This window comes from Melanaphis sacchari, unplaced genomic scaffold (assembly GCF_002803265.2).
Source record: "Melanaphis sacchari strain LSU unplaced genomic scaffold, SCAv2.0 Contig10_pilon_pilon, whole genome shotgun sequence".
In the NCBI taxonomy this organism is placed as follows: domain Eukaryota; kingdom Metazoa; phylum Arthropoda; class Insecta; order Hemiptera; family Aphididae; genus Melanaphis; species Melanaphis sacchari.
The window spans coordinates 4,262,866-4,282,914 of record NW_020270420.1 but is presented as its reverse complement, the minus strand read 5'-3'; the positions used below and the strand labels follow the sequence as shown (position 1 = coordinate 4,282,914).

Sequence of the window (20,049 nt, the reverse complement as noted above, 5' to 3'; positions counted from 1 at the left end):
GAATACTACCACATTCGTATGCAAAAGCAGTCTAATTTAATCACTTTTTCTTGTTACAGGCATCAGTAAAGTAAAAATATTATATTAATATTTTATTTCATATCTTAAATCGATTATCGTATAACTGTCTTTCAATATTATTTACATAAAATTCCTCGTTTGTATTAATATATCACTGCTATACAATCGAATATATTGTTTTAATTGACTTCACGTAACAGTGCTTTATATATTTAACAAATCCTAAAATAAAAAATAAATATATATTTCAAAATTATATTGTTGATATTAGTATATAAAAATTGGCATACTATTTTTATTTTATTTTTATCGGAATTTTGACAGGTTATATTTTACAATGACGTTTAAAATGGACGTACATCATAATGGATAAGACAATGTATCAATATTAACGTTTATTAAAATAAAGTTTATAATTATCATAGAATTTGATTTAAATATAATAATACCATACTGTATATCTATAAGATTTACTATCACTATATTTGATCAGAATTTAAAATACTTTTGTTTTATATAACTTGGTTATAGTTTTCAAATCAGTTCATGAGATATACCATAATATTATGTTTTCAATTTGAGTGATTGAACGATATAATTTTATTATTTTATAAATTCGATTTAATATGTCTTTATAAACCGTTGTTTAAATTTTAAATTTTAAATTTTTGTTTTATCTGTTAATTTTATAATAATTATTGTAATTATCATTTTTATAAAAATAATTTATAAATAATATTATATGTTTCTTGGTTTAACATATTATTTAGTGCATATAACTATGTTAATTTTATATTATTAATTAATTTAAATTGGTATTTTCTTACTCAGAATTGATTGATATGTCTTTACCAAAAATCCGTTTACCATGAGAGGGGTTTTTCACATTGTAAGTAATAAGCATTTCACAAACATTTCGTTTGAATATTTCGAAGAATGATTATTTCTCTTAATTTTATGTTAAATGTAATCTAATATATTCTGCTATCTTATTTTAGATTCTTAATAGAGCAACAATAAGAATGTATTCATTTTACTTGGTTATATTTTTATTTTATTTCTAACTTTAGTTAAAAATCTTTCAATCATAAACTTCAATATATTTTAATATAAATATAAATCTAGTTCGTACTGTGATACTCTTATGTTATTAAAACGTAAAATCTCATACTTTCTTAATAAATGTGAAAATAAAAGTAAGAGTTTTTAGATAAAATATTTTCTAATTTCATTAAATTCAAAATGAATCATCATTACGTGTATATGCAATTTGAAATTTCAAAATATTGAATTAACATTTTTATAAATGATGTGATTTTTAACACTTTACTTATATTCAATTTTATTTTATTTTCAATAATTGTCAATAAAAAGTGACGATAAAGTATTACCAACTCTGCTGTACATTAAGTGAAGTGAACCTCGGACTAGATAGTTAAATTGAATGCAATGATTGGTATCATTGTATACGAAAAACAGTTCTGAACGGAATAATTTGTCAGTCTAGGATATATTATATTTAAATATTGTCATATATTCTATTTTGAAAAATATTTTATTTTCAATAAGACTTGTCAATTATAGTTAATCAATTAATTATTAATTTTATGAATTATATCTACAAAATAATTTGCAAATATTCATGGTTTGACGAATTTTTAATATTTGAACTTCAAATACAAAAATTGTACTATGTATTCTTGAAATTTGACTATAAGAAAACTAGGTGAACTTTGTATTAAATTTTCAAGTATTTTATTTGGCCAAAAATGTTATCGACGCTTCAAATTGTTTCCGTATACAATGATACCAATCATTTGCATTTATTTCTTATCCCTGATCCGGTTCACTACTTATAATGTACAACAGAGCGGTACTCACTTGTCCGCCTTTTTATTACAGGCAATTATTGAAAATAAACAAAAATTGAATATAAGTAAGATGTTTAAAAATCGGCATTTATAAAAATGTTAATAAAAATATTTTTGAAATTTCAAATGTGTATATACAATGTACGAGATGATTCATTTTTAGTTGATAATTAAGTGAAATTTTTGCTTATCTAAAACTCCTTACTTTTATTTTCACATTTATTAAGAAAAGTAATGAGATTTTTACGTTTTAATAACATGAGTATCACGAACTAGATTTATATTTATATTAAAAATATATTGAGTTTATGATTGAAGATTTTTAACTAAAGTTGAAATAAAATAAAATATAACAAGTAAAATGAATACATTCTTATTGTTGCTCTAATGAAATCTAAAATAAGATAACGGAATATATTAGATTACATTTAATAAAATTAAAGGAGAAATAAAATCATTCTTCACCGAAATATTCAAACGAAAATGTTTTGTAGAAATCTTGTACTTACAATGTGAAAACCCTCTCATGGTAAACGGATTTTTGATAAGGCTGTATCAATCATAGTGAAAATACCAATTAAATTAATTAATAATATAAAATTAACATAGTTAATGCACTAAATAATATGTTAAATAGAAACATATAATATTATTTATAAATTATTTTATAAAAATGATAATTACAATGAATTATTATAAAATTAACAGATAAAACAAAAATTTAAATTTAAAATTTAAACAACGGTTTATAAGACATATTAAAATCAATTTATAAAATAAAAATATATCGTTCAATTCCTCTAAATTAAAAACTTATAATATTATGTTATATCTCATGAACGATTTGAAAACTATATTATATAAAAACAAAAATATTTAAATCCTGATCAAAATAGTGATAGTAAACTCTTTATAGATAACAGTAATGGTTTATTAAAATATATTTTAATCAATTTCTATGATAAATTTATAAACTTTATTTTAAATAAAACGTTTAATAAAAAGTATACATTGTCCCCTCCATTATGATGTTACGTCCATTTAAATCATTGTAAATATAACCTGTCAAAATTCCCAGAAATAAAATAAAATAAAAATAGTATGCCAATTTTATATACTAATATCAATATTATAATTTGAAATATATTTATTTATTTTTATTTTAGGATTTTGTTAAATACTTATAAGCACTGTTACATTGAAAGGTAACAATTATAATTCTTATATCTGATTCATTATAGCAGTGATATGTGTACCAAACGAAATTTTATGTAAATAATGTATTAAATTTTCAAAATTTTTTGGTCATCCAACATTTTTTTATCGACACTTAAAAAAAAAATTCTCATAAAAATCGATAATTTCAGTGGTCAATAAATAACTAAAAAAAAAATCAAAATTGTTTGAAAATTAAACTGTATATACACTAACATAAACATTTGGTGAAAATTTCAAGAGTGTAGAATGATTAGTTTTTGAATTACAACCATATAAAAAAATCGATTTGGTCGAAAACTGGTTTTGCGTAAAAATTCCCGTTTTTCCGTCATTATTTTTGTTTTTCTCGATTTTTTTGAAAACTGTTGGAAAATGTTTACTTTTTACCTCTATAATGCACCAAGGATATTCACTTTGCCATCGGAAACCACCCCCTGAAGTTTGAAATTGAAGCATTATTTCAACTACTTATGCTGTACACAGACACAAAAAAAAAAAAATACACACATCATTGTAAAATCAATAGATTCATCACTCCGTTCAGAATTTAAAATTCATTGGACCAAAAAACTTTTTTAATTTAATTAAAAGATCCTTTTAAGTCAGTTATATAGGATTTAAAATAATATATATATATAATCGTAAATCTATAGGTAATAATATCCTATAGAAGTTAGAAGCTAAGATTTTGACGATTTTTTTTTTCAAAATTGATGAAATATAATGTTTAATATTTATGTATTTAAGGTTTAAAAATTGAATACAAAATTTTATACAGTTTTTCGTACTAGAATTTAAAAAAAAAGAGTTGACTAATACCACATATATTTTTTTGATAAATTTGAATATTCACTTAAAAAATTACGATTTTAGTTTTTGCAATGTTATTTGAAGATAATTAAAATAAAGTACTTAAATTTTGTTTTCATAACACATACTCTAACCTAACTCAGCATGCAGGTTTACTAGTCGATTAAGTGACGAGCATATATACGAGTGCACTTGAGAAAATTATAGTCAGTATTCTTTGATCTTCCAACATTCAAATAATTAACAACTCTAACAAGACCACGGATTCAAATATCGAAGACTTAGCAGAATATCGACTACTGTCGGCAATCAGAAACCACAAAATGCTTGCAAACGAAGTGGATATCCACAAACTGGAACGACGAAACGTTTTTAGGCCACCGACACAGTCAAGTAACCGACAAAGAACCACAGTGACCATCATCTGCGATATACTACGAGCCGCCATCGACGACAATCCGCCACCGACATAATATCTATGGAATATTATGGGCTGTCAACAACAAAGCACGACGGGTTGTGCACAAGACCTCCTGCACATTCGGAAACCGTATTTTTCAGGACCAAACTAAAACAAAGACTCCCCCAAGCGCACTTGCTTAGGTCACGCTCTACGCAATCGAGAGTTGTACACAAACGACACTTGTTTAAGCGGGCCTGGTACAATTAACGCAATCTTTCCACGCTTTTGTAAAATGTGTAGATGTTCTCCTTTTTTTATTGTAACAAAATCTACGGAGATACAGTCACCTAACTTCCAGGATTGGCCACGTTTGATGACGATACTTCAACCCTAATCAAAAAGAATCTGTGAATAAATTTATATAGAAATAAAGAAACGCATTACTTTCAATTGAAATCACCGTGTTCGTATTACTAAAGAGCCGGTGGAATGTTAAAGGCGTGTGCACCATTTTATACTGACAATTAAATTACAAGATATCCAGTAACATTTTTAGAAAATTTTAAACCAATTTTAAACTGTTTATTGGCATTTTCTCTTTATGTTTTGTTTTTTAGTATTGATAACTTTTTTTATAAAACTTTTATAATTGGAGGGTTTTGCATACAATAGCTTATTATTAAAGTCTATAACAATAATCACGAAGTACATTTGACACCTAGGTACTACTTAGAAATACGGATACCGACTTGCCTACTTTAAAAAAAAATAATATATTTGTTTATTTTTTGATTTATTGTAAATTTTTAATAATTCCTAGGTTTTTGCATGTAATTTCGTATCAGGAATATTTCTCTTAAATAAATTATATATCTAATTCCATATTTATTATGAAATTTGAAATTTTTGTTTCAAAGGTATAATAAATATATAAATGACTCAATATGTTTACATAGTTTGCAAATATGCATAGACAAATTATGTAATTGATTATTTGTTTATTTTTTCTCCATTATCTAATGGTTTACAAAAAAATAAAGTTAAACGATAAGTTTTAAGTAAGCTTTTCAATAATATAAATGTTTAAACGTATGCTGAATCGTCTTGTTTTTAGAAAAATGTTTTATCATCTATGAAAAAGATATTTTTATGTATATTATCATAATATTAAGTCTGCAGTTTTAATGATTGTATTTTTTGACATTTTTTATTTATATTCTACAGACCATGCGTGATGGACTGTATTAATTTTGTACTTGAGTTGCTTGATTATAAAACAAGTTTAAGACTTAAAATGTAACTTTAAAGTATTTTTTAAATATTTCCTTTATTATATTATTGTCCGTACATTTTGATAAAAATATATCTACCAATATCAATTACCCACATGTCACATTTATTTATAGTACTTATATATTTTTAAATTTAGCTCTTCATCTTCTTATTTTCATTCCAAAATATTAACTTAGCCAATTTATTAAAATATAGTACAAAATATATATTTAATAACAAATGGACATTGGATATAAAAAAAAATAAAATATAATTTCAATATAGTTAGATCAAAAATATCATATTTATTTGATGATCATACTGATGTTTAAATATGTTTTAATATATAAATATTTTAACATTATTAATATTACCAACAACAAAAAGTACACTTTTTAGTTCATAGTATATCTTAATAAAAACTACAACTTTTGAAGAACTCAATTAATAAAATTAAACGTTGTTCATCACAGAACTTTAAGTTTTATTAAACCATATGAATCTCTTAAATATACACTTTTGCTGATGATAATATTTGGCAGATCTAATAAGGAACTGCCAAAGACAAATAGTTTTTCGTAATTTTATACACTGTTATGAAAATATCAAGTCTTTAGTTATCTTACATCGTAATAATAATATTAAACATCTTAACTGGCTTATGGTGTATTTACCTTAAACTTATCAACGTAGAATACATTTTGAATAATTTATTTTCAACCAACTTTTAAGTGATTATTTTATACGGATTCACTGTACTATGTATTTTATAATATATTATGTTCAACGTTTCCTAAATATTTTTTTATAACATAAACAATGTAAAAATGATGTTTATGATAATATTAAATAACTTTAATAATGAAACATCCACTATTTTACAAACAAAAAATAATTATTTTAGCTTTTTTTTCATTTTCCCTCTATATCAATACCTAAATATATTATGCCTCTCATTATATTGTATAATTTTAAACGTTATTTTTATGTATATTAATTATAGAATGATACCGGTTTATGTATATCGATTTTATGAATAAATTCATTAAATTTAATGATTTGTAATATCAAATTTAGGTACTAAAATAAATTAGAAAACTAATCAATTAATTAAAGTTTACAAATTATATAACATTCTTATGAATTTATTTTCAATATAACAACATATAAAATATATATTTTAAATATTTTAATATTGTAATTTAAATAGGCTATACAAAAATCATATAATATAATATTAGCATATGTTTAATTTTCAATTTTTTATAACTTCAAATAAAATATATATATAATATAAGTATATTGTAATAAAATACTTTTTATCATTTTTATTTTTTTTATTTTCCATTATTTACTAATTTATTTCCTATAACTGTTTTACTATTAACGAGAATTTTATCGGAAAATAAATACAATTATACATATATATATATATAATATCATCACATAAATAACAAAAAATAAATATTTTTATATCTTTTAGAATTTTTGATTTTTGTTGAATGAATATAATATATTTTTATTGCTTAAAAAACAATATATACTTATATAATATATAGTGTTACGAATAAAAATAAAATTATACTTATAAACATTTAAAATTCCATGTAGATTTACAACTATTTAATTTGTCTATGATTTTTTATGTAGGGCAAGTTATAATAATTAATTAGTTCGGAAATAATTTTTAACTTCTAGAATATTAAAAAATATATTATTACATACATATTAAAATACAAAATTTTATTATTAATTGTTATTTTATTATTAGACAATTTGTTCTATATGATTTTCATAAATATTTTACTTTAATACTTATAAGTTTTATTACATCTAATATTTTTGTTTAAAATAAAATAATGCGTTTGTTTAATTTATCCAATTTAAGTAAAAACTGTTTTAATGTGTAGTTAAATGTAAGTGACCAATGACTTGATTCATATTCTGGTTATTTAAGTGGGAATGTAGAATAATCCCAGCAATTTATCATTCCTATACATGATCGATAGCCATAAAATTAGAAAAAAGAACTTATTATATTTAAATCGGTATAAATACATTTAAGTATTTATCATGTTAAAATATTGTTTTTTTTAAATAATTCTCACCTCCATTAGTTTTTTCGTAACTAGAATTTCATCCAGACTTTGTCATCTAAAATCATTTCAAAATATTCATTAATTAATGTCTTGTATAATTTTACTTATTATATTTTTATACAGCTATTATACTCATATTTATTGTGTAACTGTTTTAAGATATTTTCTTAAGGTTTACTAAAAAATATCAGGGTGACATCGAATCAAAATCAGCCAGGTTAACAATAGTGGTGAATATTCTCTAACCGATACTATTCAAAATAAATTTTCATTATTAAGGTGAGATCGAACCATAAAGTTTGTCCCTAAATGAGTACATAATAGTAGTGACGAAAGATTTAACTTAAAACATTTAACGACACATTATTAAATGGAATTATATAAGTAAAATTATCTATGCATAGTATTCTTTAACAAAATTAAGTTATTATTTCAGTTAAGTCATCCTTTATAATACGGAGTGTTTTTTTTTTTAAATGAACAGAATTTTACCATTTTTTATTTTTTAAATCAAAAAAGTATGCAAGTACTTTTTGAAACGTTCTGTCTTCAATATTGAAATATATTATCTGTTCAATGTTAATACATACTAAGATCCTAAGTATTATAAAAAGTACTTATTCTTCATATCGATTTTGTTATTAACATAGTTTACCTATCATAATGCTAATGATTTTAATAAATTAAATTTTATTTCAAATAAATATAGAGTATGGATCATAGTAACTCAATACAAATAAAATAAAACTAATATTTTAATGTTTAATATCTCGAACATCTATCTTAATTTAACTAAGTCTGTAAAAGTACACAGCATCACAGCATTACTTTATGAACATTAGCAGTTACCAAAAATTTAAGTGCACATAAAAAAAAAAAATACAATAATAAATAGTAGTTTAATAAGGATATATTATATGTTAAATACCCTAAATATAGGAGGGACCGTCGTCATACAGTCACTATAAAGAATTATATTTTGTATTTATCTCACCAGCAACACCATATTTTGTGGCCAACGGTATCCATAAGATAAATTTAAACAATAAACATGGGTTGACTGAGCATTTATATGATATAATTTATCGACTTCCCAGATTAATCTCGTTCAATTGTATACACTCCATTCTTATACTTTTTTGCAATTTACACTAGGTAGGTATCTAATTTTTTATAATTATACTAATGATTCTAATTACTAAAATTACCTTTTGTATTACATACAATATAAAATAATAATTACTTAAATAATTTCCAAAAAGAAGTGACTAATGAGTTAATTCCTTTGTGTAATATTATTTAGATATATTTTATCTGTTATTCATTTTTACTTACCTATTGACTATTATCGAACACCATCAAACATAAATTTATTTCATATTTTTATTAATTTAAAGTGTTTATTTGATTATTCTATAACACTATTTAACATCATTAATTTGTTTAGGTAATGTATATTTAATCAAATGACGTATAAAAAACTGTAAATACATGTACGAATTCTACTATAAGTATTCTACAGGAAATTTTTTTGAGTACAAATAGAAAACTTTTAATTTTAATTTGATATTTATATAATTGTTGAATTATCCTAAATCATGAAAATAAATTGTCATAAATATTGATGTCTTTTACGAGAAACACAACTCTCTTTTAAGGATAATTATATTTGTTGACACGGTGGTTTAGTTAAATAAATACCAAAATGTTGATAAAAAGCTTCCATACTTTTCTGAGAAATGTGCCATATTATCTTTCTTACCATAAAGCTATTCATTTGAAGTTTAAATTAAGTTTTTATTTGCTATAGTACATTTATCAAGTTTTATTTTATGAAAATATATCACGAAAACATCCGTTGAGAAAAAGTTTAATTTGTTAATGAAAAATAATTTTTGTTAAAATTTATTATGATACTGCATGTAATATTATGCTGTATTGTGATATAATATTACAATATAGTATTACTAATGACTTTTATAAATTAAAATTTAATTTTATTGTGTAAACTTAATATAAAATAATTATAGTATTTAATTTAAAAAAAAAAATATATTGTTATTTAGGAAATATAAAATAAATAAAATAGTCATATCAATAGCTCAATAGCATAAAACAACATTTAACGAGAAATGAGATCAAAATTAAATACACTTTCAAAAGTTATAGAACAATGCTTATTATTAATTTAAGTAAAACTAAAATAAATTTGAATAAGCATCAACCAATATTATTGTATGGATATCACTAGTTATAATTGTTATTGATTAAATACATATATACTAAATATTAAATTTGAATACATATTGTTGTATTCTTTTATCTTTTATCATATAGCTATTAGCTACTTTTATAAATGTATATTTAAAAGGAAAGAACCCAAAAATCTCTCATAAATACACTGAATAATACATTCTATATAACATAGGTAATTGGATGAATTTTAATACTTTTACACATTGTAGTTTATTTATATAATTTAATATTTTATAATTGCTAATTTAATACAAATCCAATATATACCATGTACTTATCTTGATAATAGTTATTATAAATTATGTTCTAATATTAGTAAGTTATATATATTTAAATCAAGCTAAATAGAGTTACTAACAAATGTCTGAAACTCAAAATATATAATACATCGAAAAAGCTGTTCATAAAATAGTCTAGTTTTTACTATTAAAACGGGTACATTTATAGTAAGTTATATGGATTTTAAATCTTTGAAAATATTTATTTTTTTTACATTACTTAGTGTTATATCACATGAATAAACCTCTAAATATAAGCAAGTTATTTATCTATCATTAAAACGTAACAGAAAAAGTTTAAATAATACAATAATGTAGTTAAAAAAAGTAAATAAAAATGGTTGTGTTTATTTGTTGGAATGTGTATATAATAAATAAAAGTTATATTACAATAAATAAAACGATAAGCTCGCAACACCAGCACACGATAACAAGACCCTTGACGACCATGATTGCAATAATCACCATCTAAAATGTTATTATCATTGACCAAAACGCTGGCTACGTTCCACTTTCATATCAAACCATATTATACACTTGCAATAGTTTAAAAGTAATGTCTTACGATTTTATTATCCACTATCAAAGATTTACTGATACATTTGACTATGATGATAAACTATTAAAAAGAAGAATATATTGTTGTCCAAAATGATAAAAATGTATCATATTATAGTATACGTGAAGTGAGTTACAGAATGAATTGTTTTTCAATAAAATTGATTTAAACATTTTTTTCACATTGACAGCTCAATATAAATACTACGTAAATATAACTTTTAATAGTTGTATATTCATATTGCTTAAATAGTTAAGTATGAATCAAAAAATATAAATAAAAATAGCATACTTACTTTATATAATTTTATGAAAAATAAAAAATAATGTTTTATATGGTAGGTAATATATGTATATTTACATGTATACAATAAACATCGAGTGATAATATTAAAAAATATAAAATTCACTATTATAAAATTCCTATCCAAATCGTTAACACATTAATAAATTATGCAATGCTGTATTTGATTTGAAAATATGAAAAACGGACCATTTTTGATATGAACTAACTATTATAAATAACAATGCAATATACATATTAGTATAATATACTCAATACTACTCAAATAACTATCAATAACTAGTTAGTTTTTAACATACTGTTACATATGCTATTTACTTATTTATAATTATAAAAATTATATTGAAATATTAAGATTAAAATTTCTATTAAAAAAAAAAAACAATGAATATTGTTAAACATGATTTATAATATTTTTACATACATATATATTTTAATTTAATAATTTTAATGAAAATAATAAGCTATAAAATATTCTCTCAAAAAATCAAATTCTATTATGTAAATCAGAATAATGACACAAGCTAATTTATGAATAATAAATTACATAAATATAATACTTGATTTAATAACAAAAATGTTATTTTATTGAATTGTTTTTGTAGTATTTAAATAAAAAAAAAAAATACTTACATTTTATTTATGTAAAAATATAAAATGTCTCTCTCTTTTTTTATTTTTAATAATATGCATTATGCCTATTTAACACCAACATGACATATTTATAAATATTAATTATTTAAAAACCATATAATTATTTATTTTAATTTTTTTTTTTTTTTTTTTTTTTTTTTTTTTTTTTTTTTTTTTTTTTTAATATTGACAACTTCAACATACTTAATTAAAATAAAATATTTAAAAATCTAGAGAATGAGTATAGTTTATAAGCCAACGTAAAAATATCAATTTATTAATAACTTTAATTATATTTAACGCATTTTATTTGTAACAATAATCGTTAACTTTTTGAATATTGAAATTTATACTAAAAACATTTTATAGATATTATAACAAGTATAATCATCTTAACTTTAAGTATTTATTAAAAACAAAATTAAACTTAGATGTAAGGTAAATTTAATTGCTTCGTTTACGGTATAATATTATTAATAATTGAATAATTTTGTGTAGAAATGAATTCTGCTTTAGTTACAGCCAAAATCATATAACAGGTACATGGAAAATTATGTATATTATATATATATTATTAAAGTTGTAAGGGTGCAAGACTAGTAAAACAGCTTTTCTCAAAGCTAATAATATTATTGAAAACAACAGGACATAATGTCAAATGAAAACAACACTGTTTAAACCACACGTTTCATAGAAACGTGCGTGCGTTGAAACGATATCGATTAGCCAATTAGGTGTCAGATGAAATCGATAAACGGGTATAATATATACTGGTCAGTTTCCTGAGAGTAGTCACTCTTCTTCAATACTTCAATCCATCAACAACGATACATCAACAAGGAATTGAAATTGAACTAAGAAAAACCTAACCAGCATCGATTGGTCAGCGATCCGGTGACGACAGAGAATAACGATCGGACCAGTGCTGTGGACGAACAGCAAGTTATAGCCACGCTACTTCCACCAACGATGCACTGCGGATTCCTTATCCCATCGACTAACGGTAACTACTTGGCGAGCACCTCTCAGGGTTAATTGAATTTTGGCAACAACGGTTCTGGCCGGACGTCCGACGAACGTTCTCGACGTGCTGTCGGACGTATCAATCTCCATAAACTAAGCAACCGTGGTGCTCTGGATATATCGACCGTCGAACGAATAACTCTCCTTCTGTACGGCTGATACCCGTACAGTGACCACGAGAGATCATAAAACAGCTCTTTTGAAGGCCTTCAAGTCTTAATCTCTCCCCGGACGCATCTGCTTAGGTCATGCAACCCGGTCGGACTTTATAATAAAATATCACTTCGTTCGAGCAAGTCTGATCAGCGGGACATGCTCTACTCCCCCACCCCCATAACTGTATAAAATTGAAACATTACTTAATTGTTATCGTGAATTCCGCCGGCCAGAATAAAGGTATCGAATCACGATCCAAGCACATCATCTAAATGTTCAAATTATGATATTGCAAATAAAAATTAAAGACTATTTGATTACAAATATGTCTGAAGATTTAGTTATTACGAGGCGGCCACTCACTATTCGTGAGCATCGTCTCAAAGCATAAAATTATAAACATTTTTTTATAGCTAGTACATGCGGGTCAATAGTCAATAATTCAAATAAAAACAAAAATTATAAATACAGATAAACTCAAACAGTAAAGTTTCAACAAATAAATATGTTTATACAATCTTCACTTTTCAAAATCAAGTATGGTACGTTTCCGTTGCCTATTTTAAGAAAAACCGTAATAAATTATTAATATATTTTCCTAACATACAATGAAAAGAAATTAGCAATTATCATAATATGTTACTTAATTCGCAGTTTCAAAATAAAAAACCAAAATTAAATAACATACGATATATGGTAAGAAAATGAAACTATTAATATGTAGAGTTAAATAACAAGTATAGCTTATTTTAAAAAATGTATTAAAATTAAATATTTAAATCAACAACAAACATATTTTAACCAAATTCCACATATTATATACTTAAGTAAATTGAAATTTCAAGCTTAATAAATCACTCAACCAGAATCTATATTCTACCTCCGTCATTATCAAATTTGTCGTTGCCAATATAATCAACCAAATTTTAAATAGTATGTATATTTATATTGATGGACACTGTGGCCGAGGATTGTGTAAAATGAGAAAAAAAAATATTGAAATAAAATCTTTCTTTTAATTGTAGTTACTTAGAGTAAATTAAAAATATGACTATCTTAAATCAAATTTTAAAAGCACTATCAGGATAAACTCAATCTTGCCATATCCAAAAACCTTAACTCATCCTCTCAATAAAATCATTGTAATTATTAAGTTTATAAAATCGAATTATATATATAAAAGCAATTAAAAGTGCAATATTTAAATCGAATTACAATTTTTGAGCTTTATTTTAGTTTTATGCATTGTAAATTGTAAAAACTTACATTAAATAAAATATAGTATGTTATATATATATTACTTATTATAACTAATGGCTAATGCCACAAAAGTAATAAAAAAAAAGATCAATAACAAAAGTAGTATAAAAAATAACATTTGTAGCACCTATAGATGTAGTGGAATGTTTAGTAGTTTTATCGAATTGGACTAAAACAAAGTCAATAGTGGTTATTTAAGCCCCATCATCCTACTACAAAATCTATACTCTCAACTGAATTACATAATCTAATATTACCTAGAAAAATTACCTTTTTTACACTTTATATAAAACGATTAATGTATTGGGTTTTTTACTTATTTATTATTTTTTATCTTTTGGAGAAGTAAAAATGATCCATTCTTCAATATTTAGGAGAGTTTTTAAATTTAAATTTAGTAATAAATCGTTTTATATGATGATAAAGATTTTATATAGAGAAGATTTGCTAGTCTATAAATCTATAAAATAATTGGTGTATAATGAATTTGATAGTCTTAATTCAAACACTTACCTATATATGGAAAAAAAATTGAATATTAATAGTAAAATTATTTAGTTGCCAAAAAAAAGAAGTGAGAATTAATATATATTTATTAAATTTTAAAGCATTTTTACTCAACAATATGTATACATACGAGTCGAATTAAATCTAAAACTGAAAATTTGAAATATCTTTAAATAACTGGAAAAGAGCCAACAGCTTTTTAAAAATATTTTAACATTATCTAATATATTCTAATATAAATATTTGATTCAAAGCCTCTACTGCTGTTTATTTTTAAATTATATTAATAAAAAACAAAAATTTGGTTTTACGTTAATATTCCAATTTTTCCCAATTATTTAAAAAAATAATGGATTATTTTACTTATTACCTCTTAAAGTACAAATTATATGTAATCAGTAACTTCTTTTAATCGTTCAAATTAGATAACATTAGAGAATTTTTCTACTGTAAAAACTTTCTTCGAACACAAATAAAAAATATAATATTAAATATTAATAAAAAAAAAAACACACAACTATATAATTGTAATTACAATGTTTTCATCACTCCGCTCAATAAAAATTTATTTTTAACATTATAATTGTCATAATTAATAACTACTAATCAGTGCTACATAAATATTATAATATATTCATTTAAAGTATTGTCATAAAAGTTATTAATCCAATAGTTGGTATTAGATATCATATATATATATATATATTGTAACCTAGTAGTTATGGAGTAATCGTGTGGTGTTACCAGAATAATTATATATTAGTTCTATCTGTGTATTTTAAAATCAATAAATAATGATTATTGGTGTTACTAAAATATTAAAAACTAGAAAAATATAATTTTCTAATGACCTGTTTATGTATATAAGAGTTCTAAGTGTTAAAAAAATTAATTTAGTTCATAGTATCAATCAGACATTTTTAAATACAACAAAATACAACAAATTAACAAAGTTTTATTATCTGAATCTGTTGAGCTCAATCACCAAAGTTTGTAATTTGTATTATTTAAATTAATAAAACATATTATTATAAAATAGTGTTAATTTAATTTTACTCATTTAATGAGTAAAATTAAAATTTGATTTAATGCATGGTTTTTAGATTTCAGAGTAAAATGATTAATCTAATATTAGTCAAATTAATTTTATTGAATACAATCCACGCTGCCTGTAGCATTCCTAAGTACAAGTAGTACAACACATTACAACGTAGGTACTTTGGGACATAACAAGTTCGACAAGGTCTGTTCTCTCGTTTTATCTGATCACGGGATACGTAGGATAGTGTACCGATCCGGCTGTAGGTGTAGAGTTCGATGACAAAAGCTGTGACTTGCCTTGGTGACATTTTAAGTATAACCAGGTCCTTGACGGCGATCACTGACCATTACAAGTGTCAGAGTTTAATTCATAATATTAATTTTCAATTTCTATTCTATTAAAATCTATTCAATATACAATGAGTTTTGCATTTGGTGTTTGAACATCCTTATCTCTCATACAGCGATAAGAAATGTCATTACAGTTCGAGTCACAATAATATTATTATATTAAGTAATCATTTTATCGTTTGGAATTCTTAACCATTATTTTACAATTATTATTGAAGGGTGAATTTCAAAACGTACTATTTCCAAAATGTCATAAATTGAGTTATAGGTACATCGCTTCATATTAAAAAAACAGATGGAGAATCAAATGGCGTGGTCAAATTGAACCAAAGCGTACTACTTCCTATGTTAAATTTAATTTTATAATCAGTTATTATGGCAATAACGTATTATTTTCATGTTTAATATTAGGGAAAAATGAACTATTTACGAATTGTAACAAAAAGTTTTATTTCCCTTGATAAATAGGTGTTTGGTTTTTAAATATGCGACAAAATGTACTATTTCCTAATATGTTTACAAAACGAACTATTTCCATATCACTTCAAAACGGACTATGTTCTACGTCATAAGTATTGCAAACGACATTTATTTTAAGTAAACACAAAATGTACTATTTCCAGTTTTTTTAAATACATAAAACCTTTTTTTGTAGATTTTTAATAATTAATTAATCTATACAAATTAACTTTGCAAATTAATTTGAATGGTTTATATATTTATTTCTACATCTGTAAAGATTATCATTGTAAATCAATCATTGCCATTAATAGAAGTGTAAACTGTGCTAAAACTGTTGATGGCCAGTGATATCAACAATAATATTGATAATATTAATTTAAAAAAAATGAGGTTGTATCAAGAGTATATTTTTATTTGTTTGTTTTATTTTTTATTTTTATTTTACTGATTAAGTAAAATAAAGTTAGTATTATATCATATAATGTTAATATATATATATTATGTATTTATAGAAATATAGCTATCAGCAATCAAAAATTATTAATACCCCAAATCGTTTTCCTAAATTTGCTGTGATTATATCAATAGACTTAAGTTATTTATAATAATACAGCATATTTTGATATTATACGCGGCCTAATTATTTTTACAGTTATACAATAAAATTATCACTAACTACTAACTAGTCATCAAACTCTATTATTTCGAATCACAGTACTTTTGAATGATGCCAAGGTGATTATGTATTATTTCTTTTACTACTCGGCGGTGGTGTTGATTATTTATTTATTATTTTTTTTATTTACAATAGAGCACAAAATTTCTAAATGCGACACTGTACAAATGTGATAGGTTCCTAGTTAAAAAAACTTCAATAAAATGTATTAACTAAGTGTGATGATGCTGTGAAATCAATATAAAATATTATATTCATGGGAATAGTACATTGTGGTAAAATGTAAAAATATAGAAAGCAAAATGAACTATATCCATTAATCAGACCAAAACGTACTATTTGTTGGAAATTAAAGTAAGTTATGATGTAATTTAGCAATTTTAATCATGAATTACTACATTCAAATAAAAATAAAAATAATAAATTAAATAATTTTTTAAATAAGAACATTTTTATGAATTTTTTGATATTTTTATATTATTATTTCTACGAGTTTCTAGTAATTGAAAATAAAAAATCGCAGTATTGGAAAAAAAAGTGAAATGGAAATAGTACGTTATGAAATGTCACCCCTTGATTTCAGTTATTTGAAATATTGATTAATATTATAAAATATTATTTTTAATATGTGTATTATGGGTAATATAAAGAATTTTAATTTTTACTAAAAGTCACAACTAATTAACTACTTATCCAAAAACAACAACTATCATCTATAAGTTAAAATAAAAGTGAAAAAATGTATTCTAGGAATATATTTGTTTCCTCATGATACAAGTAAAGCTATTATGCTTAAAAATTGATGGATACTTTTACTCGACTAACATTAATTTTTACAATTTTATTATTTTAATTAATTTCAAGGTTCTGAAATTACTAGTGTTTTTAATGTGATCTGAAATATAATTTATTTTATTTAAACTATATCAACAAAATTGCATTATTCCTTAATCAATTAAGCGATAAATCTATCAACCCATAGGATAAGTTTTAAAATTAACAAGGTAATAACTACATTTTTTTTTTTTTTTTAATTGGGTTTGTAATTATCTTAATAACCACGCAGCTTAATACGCTATTGTCTATTACCTGTGAACTTATCGAAAACAATAGCCCTTTATAAACATTTTTCATTATACAGAGTAATTGTCTGAAAACCTAAAATAATCATTATTTTGAATACTATTAATATTTATTAATATTATTTGAAATTGATAAAAAAATTATCATTGTTTTATATCGTTATCGTTATCATTTTTTTTTTTTTTTTTGTGACATCCAATAATATTAATTTTTGTACGCCAAAGGTATTTTTTTAAATCTATACAATATTCAAAATTCAAATAATTTAAAATAATTCCAATAATTTTTATAAATTTAAGGTGTAGTGATTTAGTTTTAAAATCAATATACCAATCATCAGTATTTTTGTTTTAGTTTTTGCTATAAATGATTTTATATTGATACTAAACACAAAAACTTATAAGTTATACATTTATAGGTTATCATACTAACCTAAACTAGATATTATTTTTAACTATTTTATTAGTTTTTTTTTTTTTAATAAATACAAGTAATAACCGCTTGGCCTTAAAATATAATTAGAATCATTATTTGTATGCGATTATACATCGAAATGTGTATATTTATAATTATTATACAATAAACTTTGTAGTAGATTTGAATTAAATGAATTTAAAAAAATTATTTTATAGTATAATATACTATAATTTTTACATTCTATATTTTCTAATTTAAAAAAACTTAACATGAAAGTTTGAAAGTTGGGTATAATGATAGTATTTAATTGTTTATTTTTTGTAGGATTTTATTGATAAATTAAATAATTATACGAATTTCATAATATAATCATTTCACAATTTAAGTTAATATAATATTTTAATAAATCTGGAACATTGGTTATTTTCATCTGTAATTTTATTTTCTATTTGATCAAATTATTTATTGTTAATAATATATAAGTAATATTAAATAAAAATAAATCTAACATCATAAGATTTATTGAGATATCGATTACTTAATATTTTCAAACGATGTAAAAACAATTATTTTTAAAATCAAATCAAATGAGTTTAAAGACACATGGTTACCAAAAAGTTTGTATAAAATGATATGACAATTGAGTTCAAAACAAAAAAAAAATTTCATACCACTATTTTTACAATATCAGTGTAACATTTATCATTGTTATGCCTAGTTGTTGTAAATACTAAATGATTTTCAAAAAATAATTTTAATATCTGTTCATTAAATTAAAAAATAATTTTCACAATAATAATTTTTTTTTTTTTTTTTTAATTTAGTTATCAAAATTAATTTTGATATGAATAATTATCTTAATTATAAATTAAATTAAATGGTATATATTTTACATATTTCACTAAAAAACCTCACCAAAAATTACAAACTTAGTTTTTTTTTTTTTAATTTGGTACGTGTTTTTTTCCACAGAGCTTAAAAATAAATTAGTGACAAATATTAATTATATATATATATACAACTAAGGGTTGAACATTTATCTTAAAACTTAAAAATCTCAAAAGTATAAACACGCAATTTTATTTTAAGACAATTCAAGTTTAAATTCAATGAAATTGAATAGATAAACAAAAAAAAAAAACTTTCTTTGTTATTTTAATGTAATTCAAAAACTAATATTTGTGAAGATTTAGAACTTTTTGATAGTGTTATGGGCTACGAGATATATTGTTAAATATAAGTATATATAAAATAATATATATTATTGCTAATATAAGTATTAGCTTGACCATGACACGTGTTGGGGAGTAAACATATTCTTACAGATCACAACACAAGATAGTAGATACA

The 20,049-nt window shown here is 22.6% G+C and overlaps 1 protein-coding gene across 1 annotated transcript in view; it reads right to left on the bottom strand.

The window, feature by feature from the left end:
- LOC112603591 (limbic system-associated membrane protein-like) overlaps positions 1–7,741 on the bottom strand; it is a 174,823-nt gene extending 167,082 nt beyond the window's left edge. The window contains exon 1 of the mRNA XM_025352239.1: positions 7,704–7,741. Within this exon, the coding sequence (XP_025208024.1) occupies positions 7,704–7,709 (6 nt within the window). The 5' untranslated portion in view covers positions 7,710–7,741. The remainder of the gene's footprint in view (positions 1–7,703) is intronic.
- Between the last annotated feature and the right edge of the window lie 12,308 nt (positions 7,742–20,049).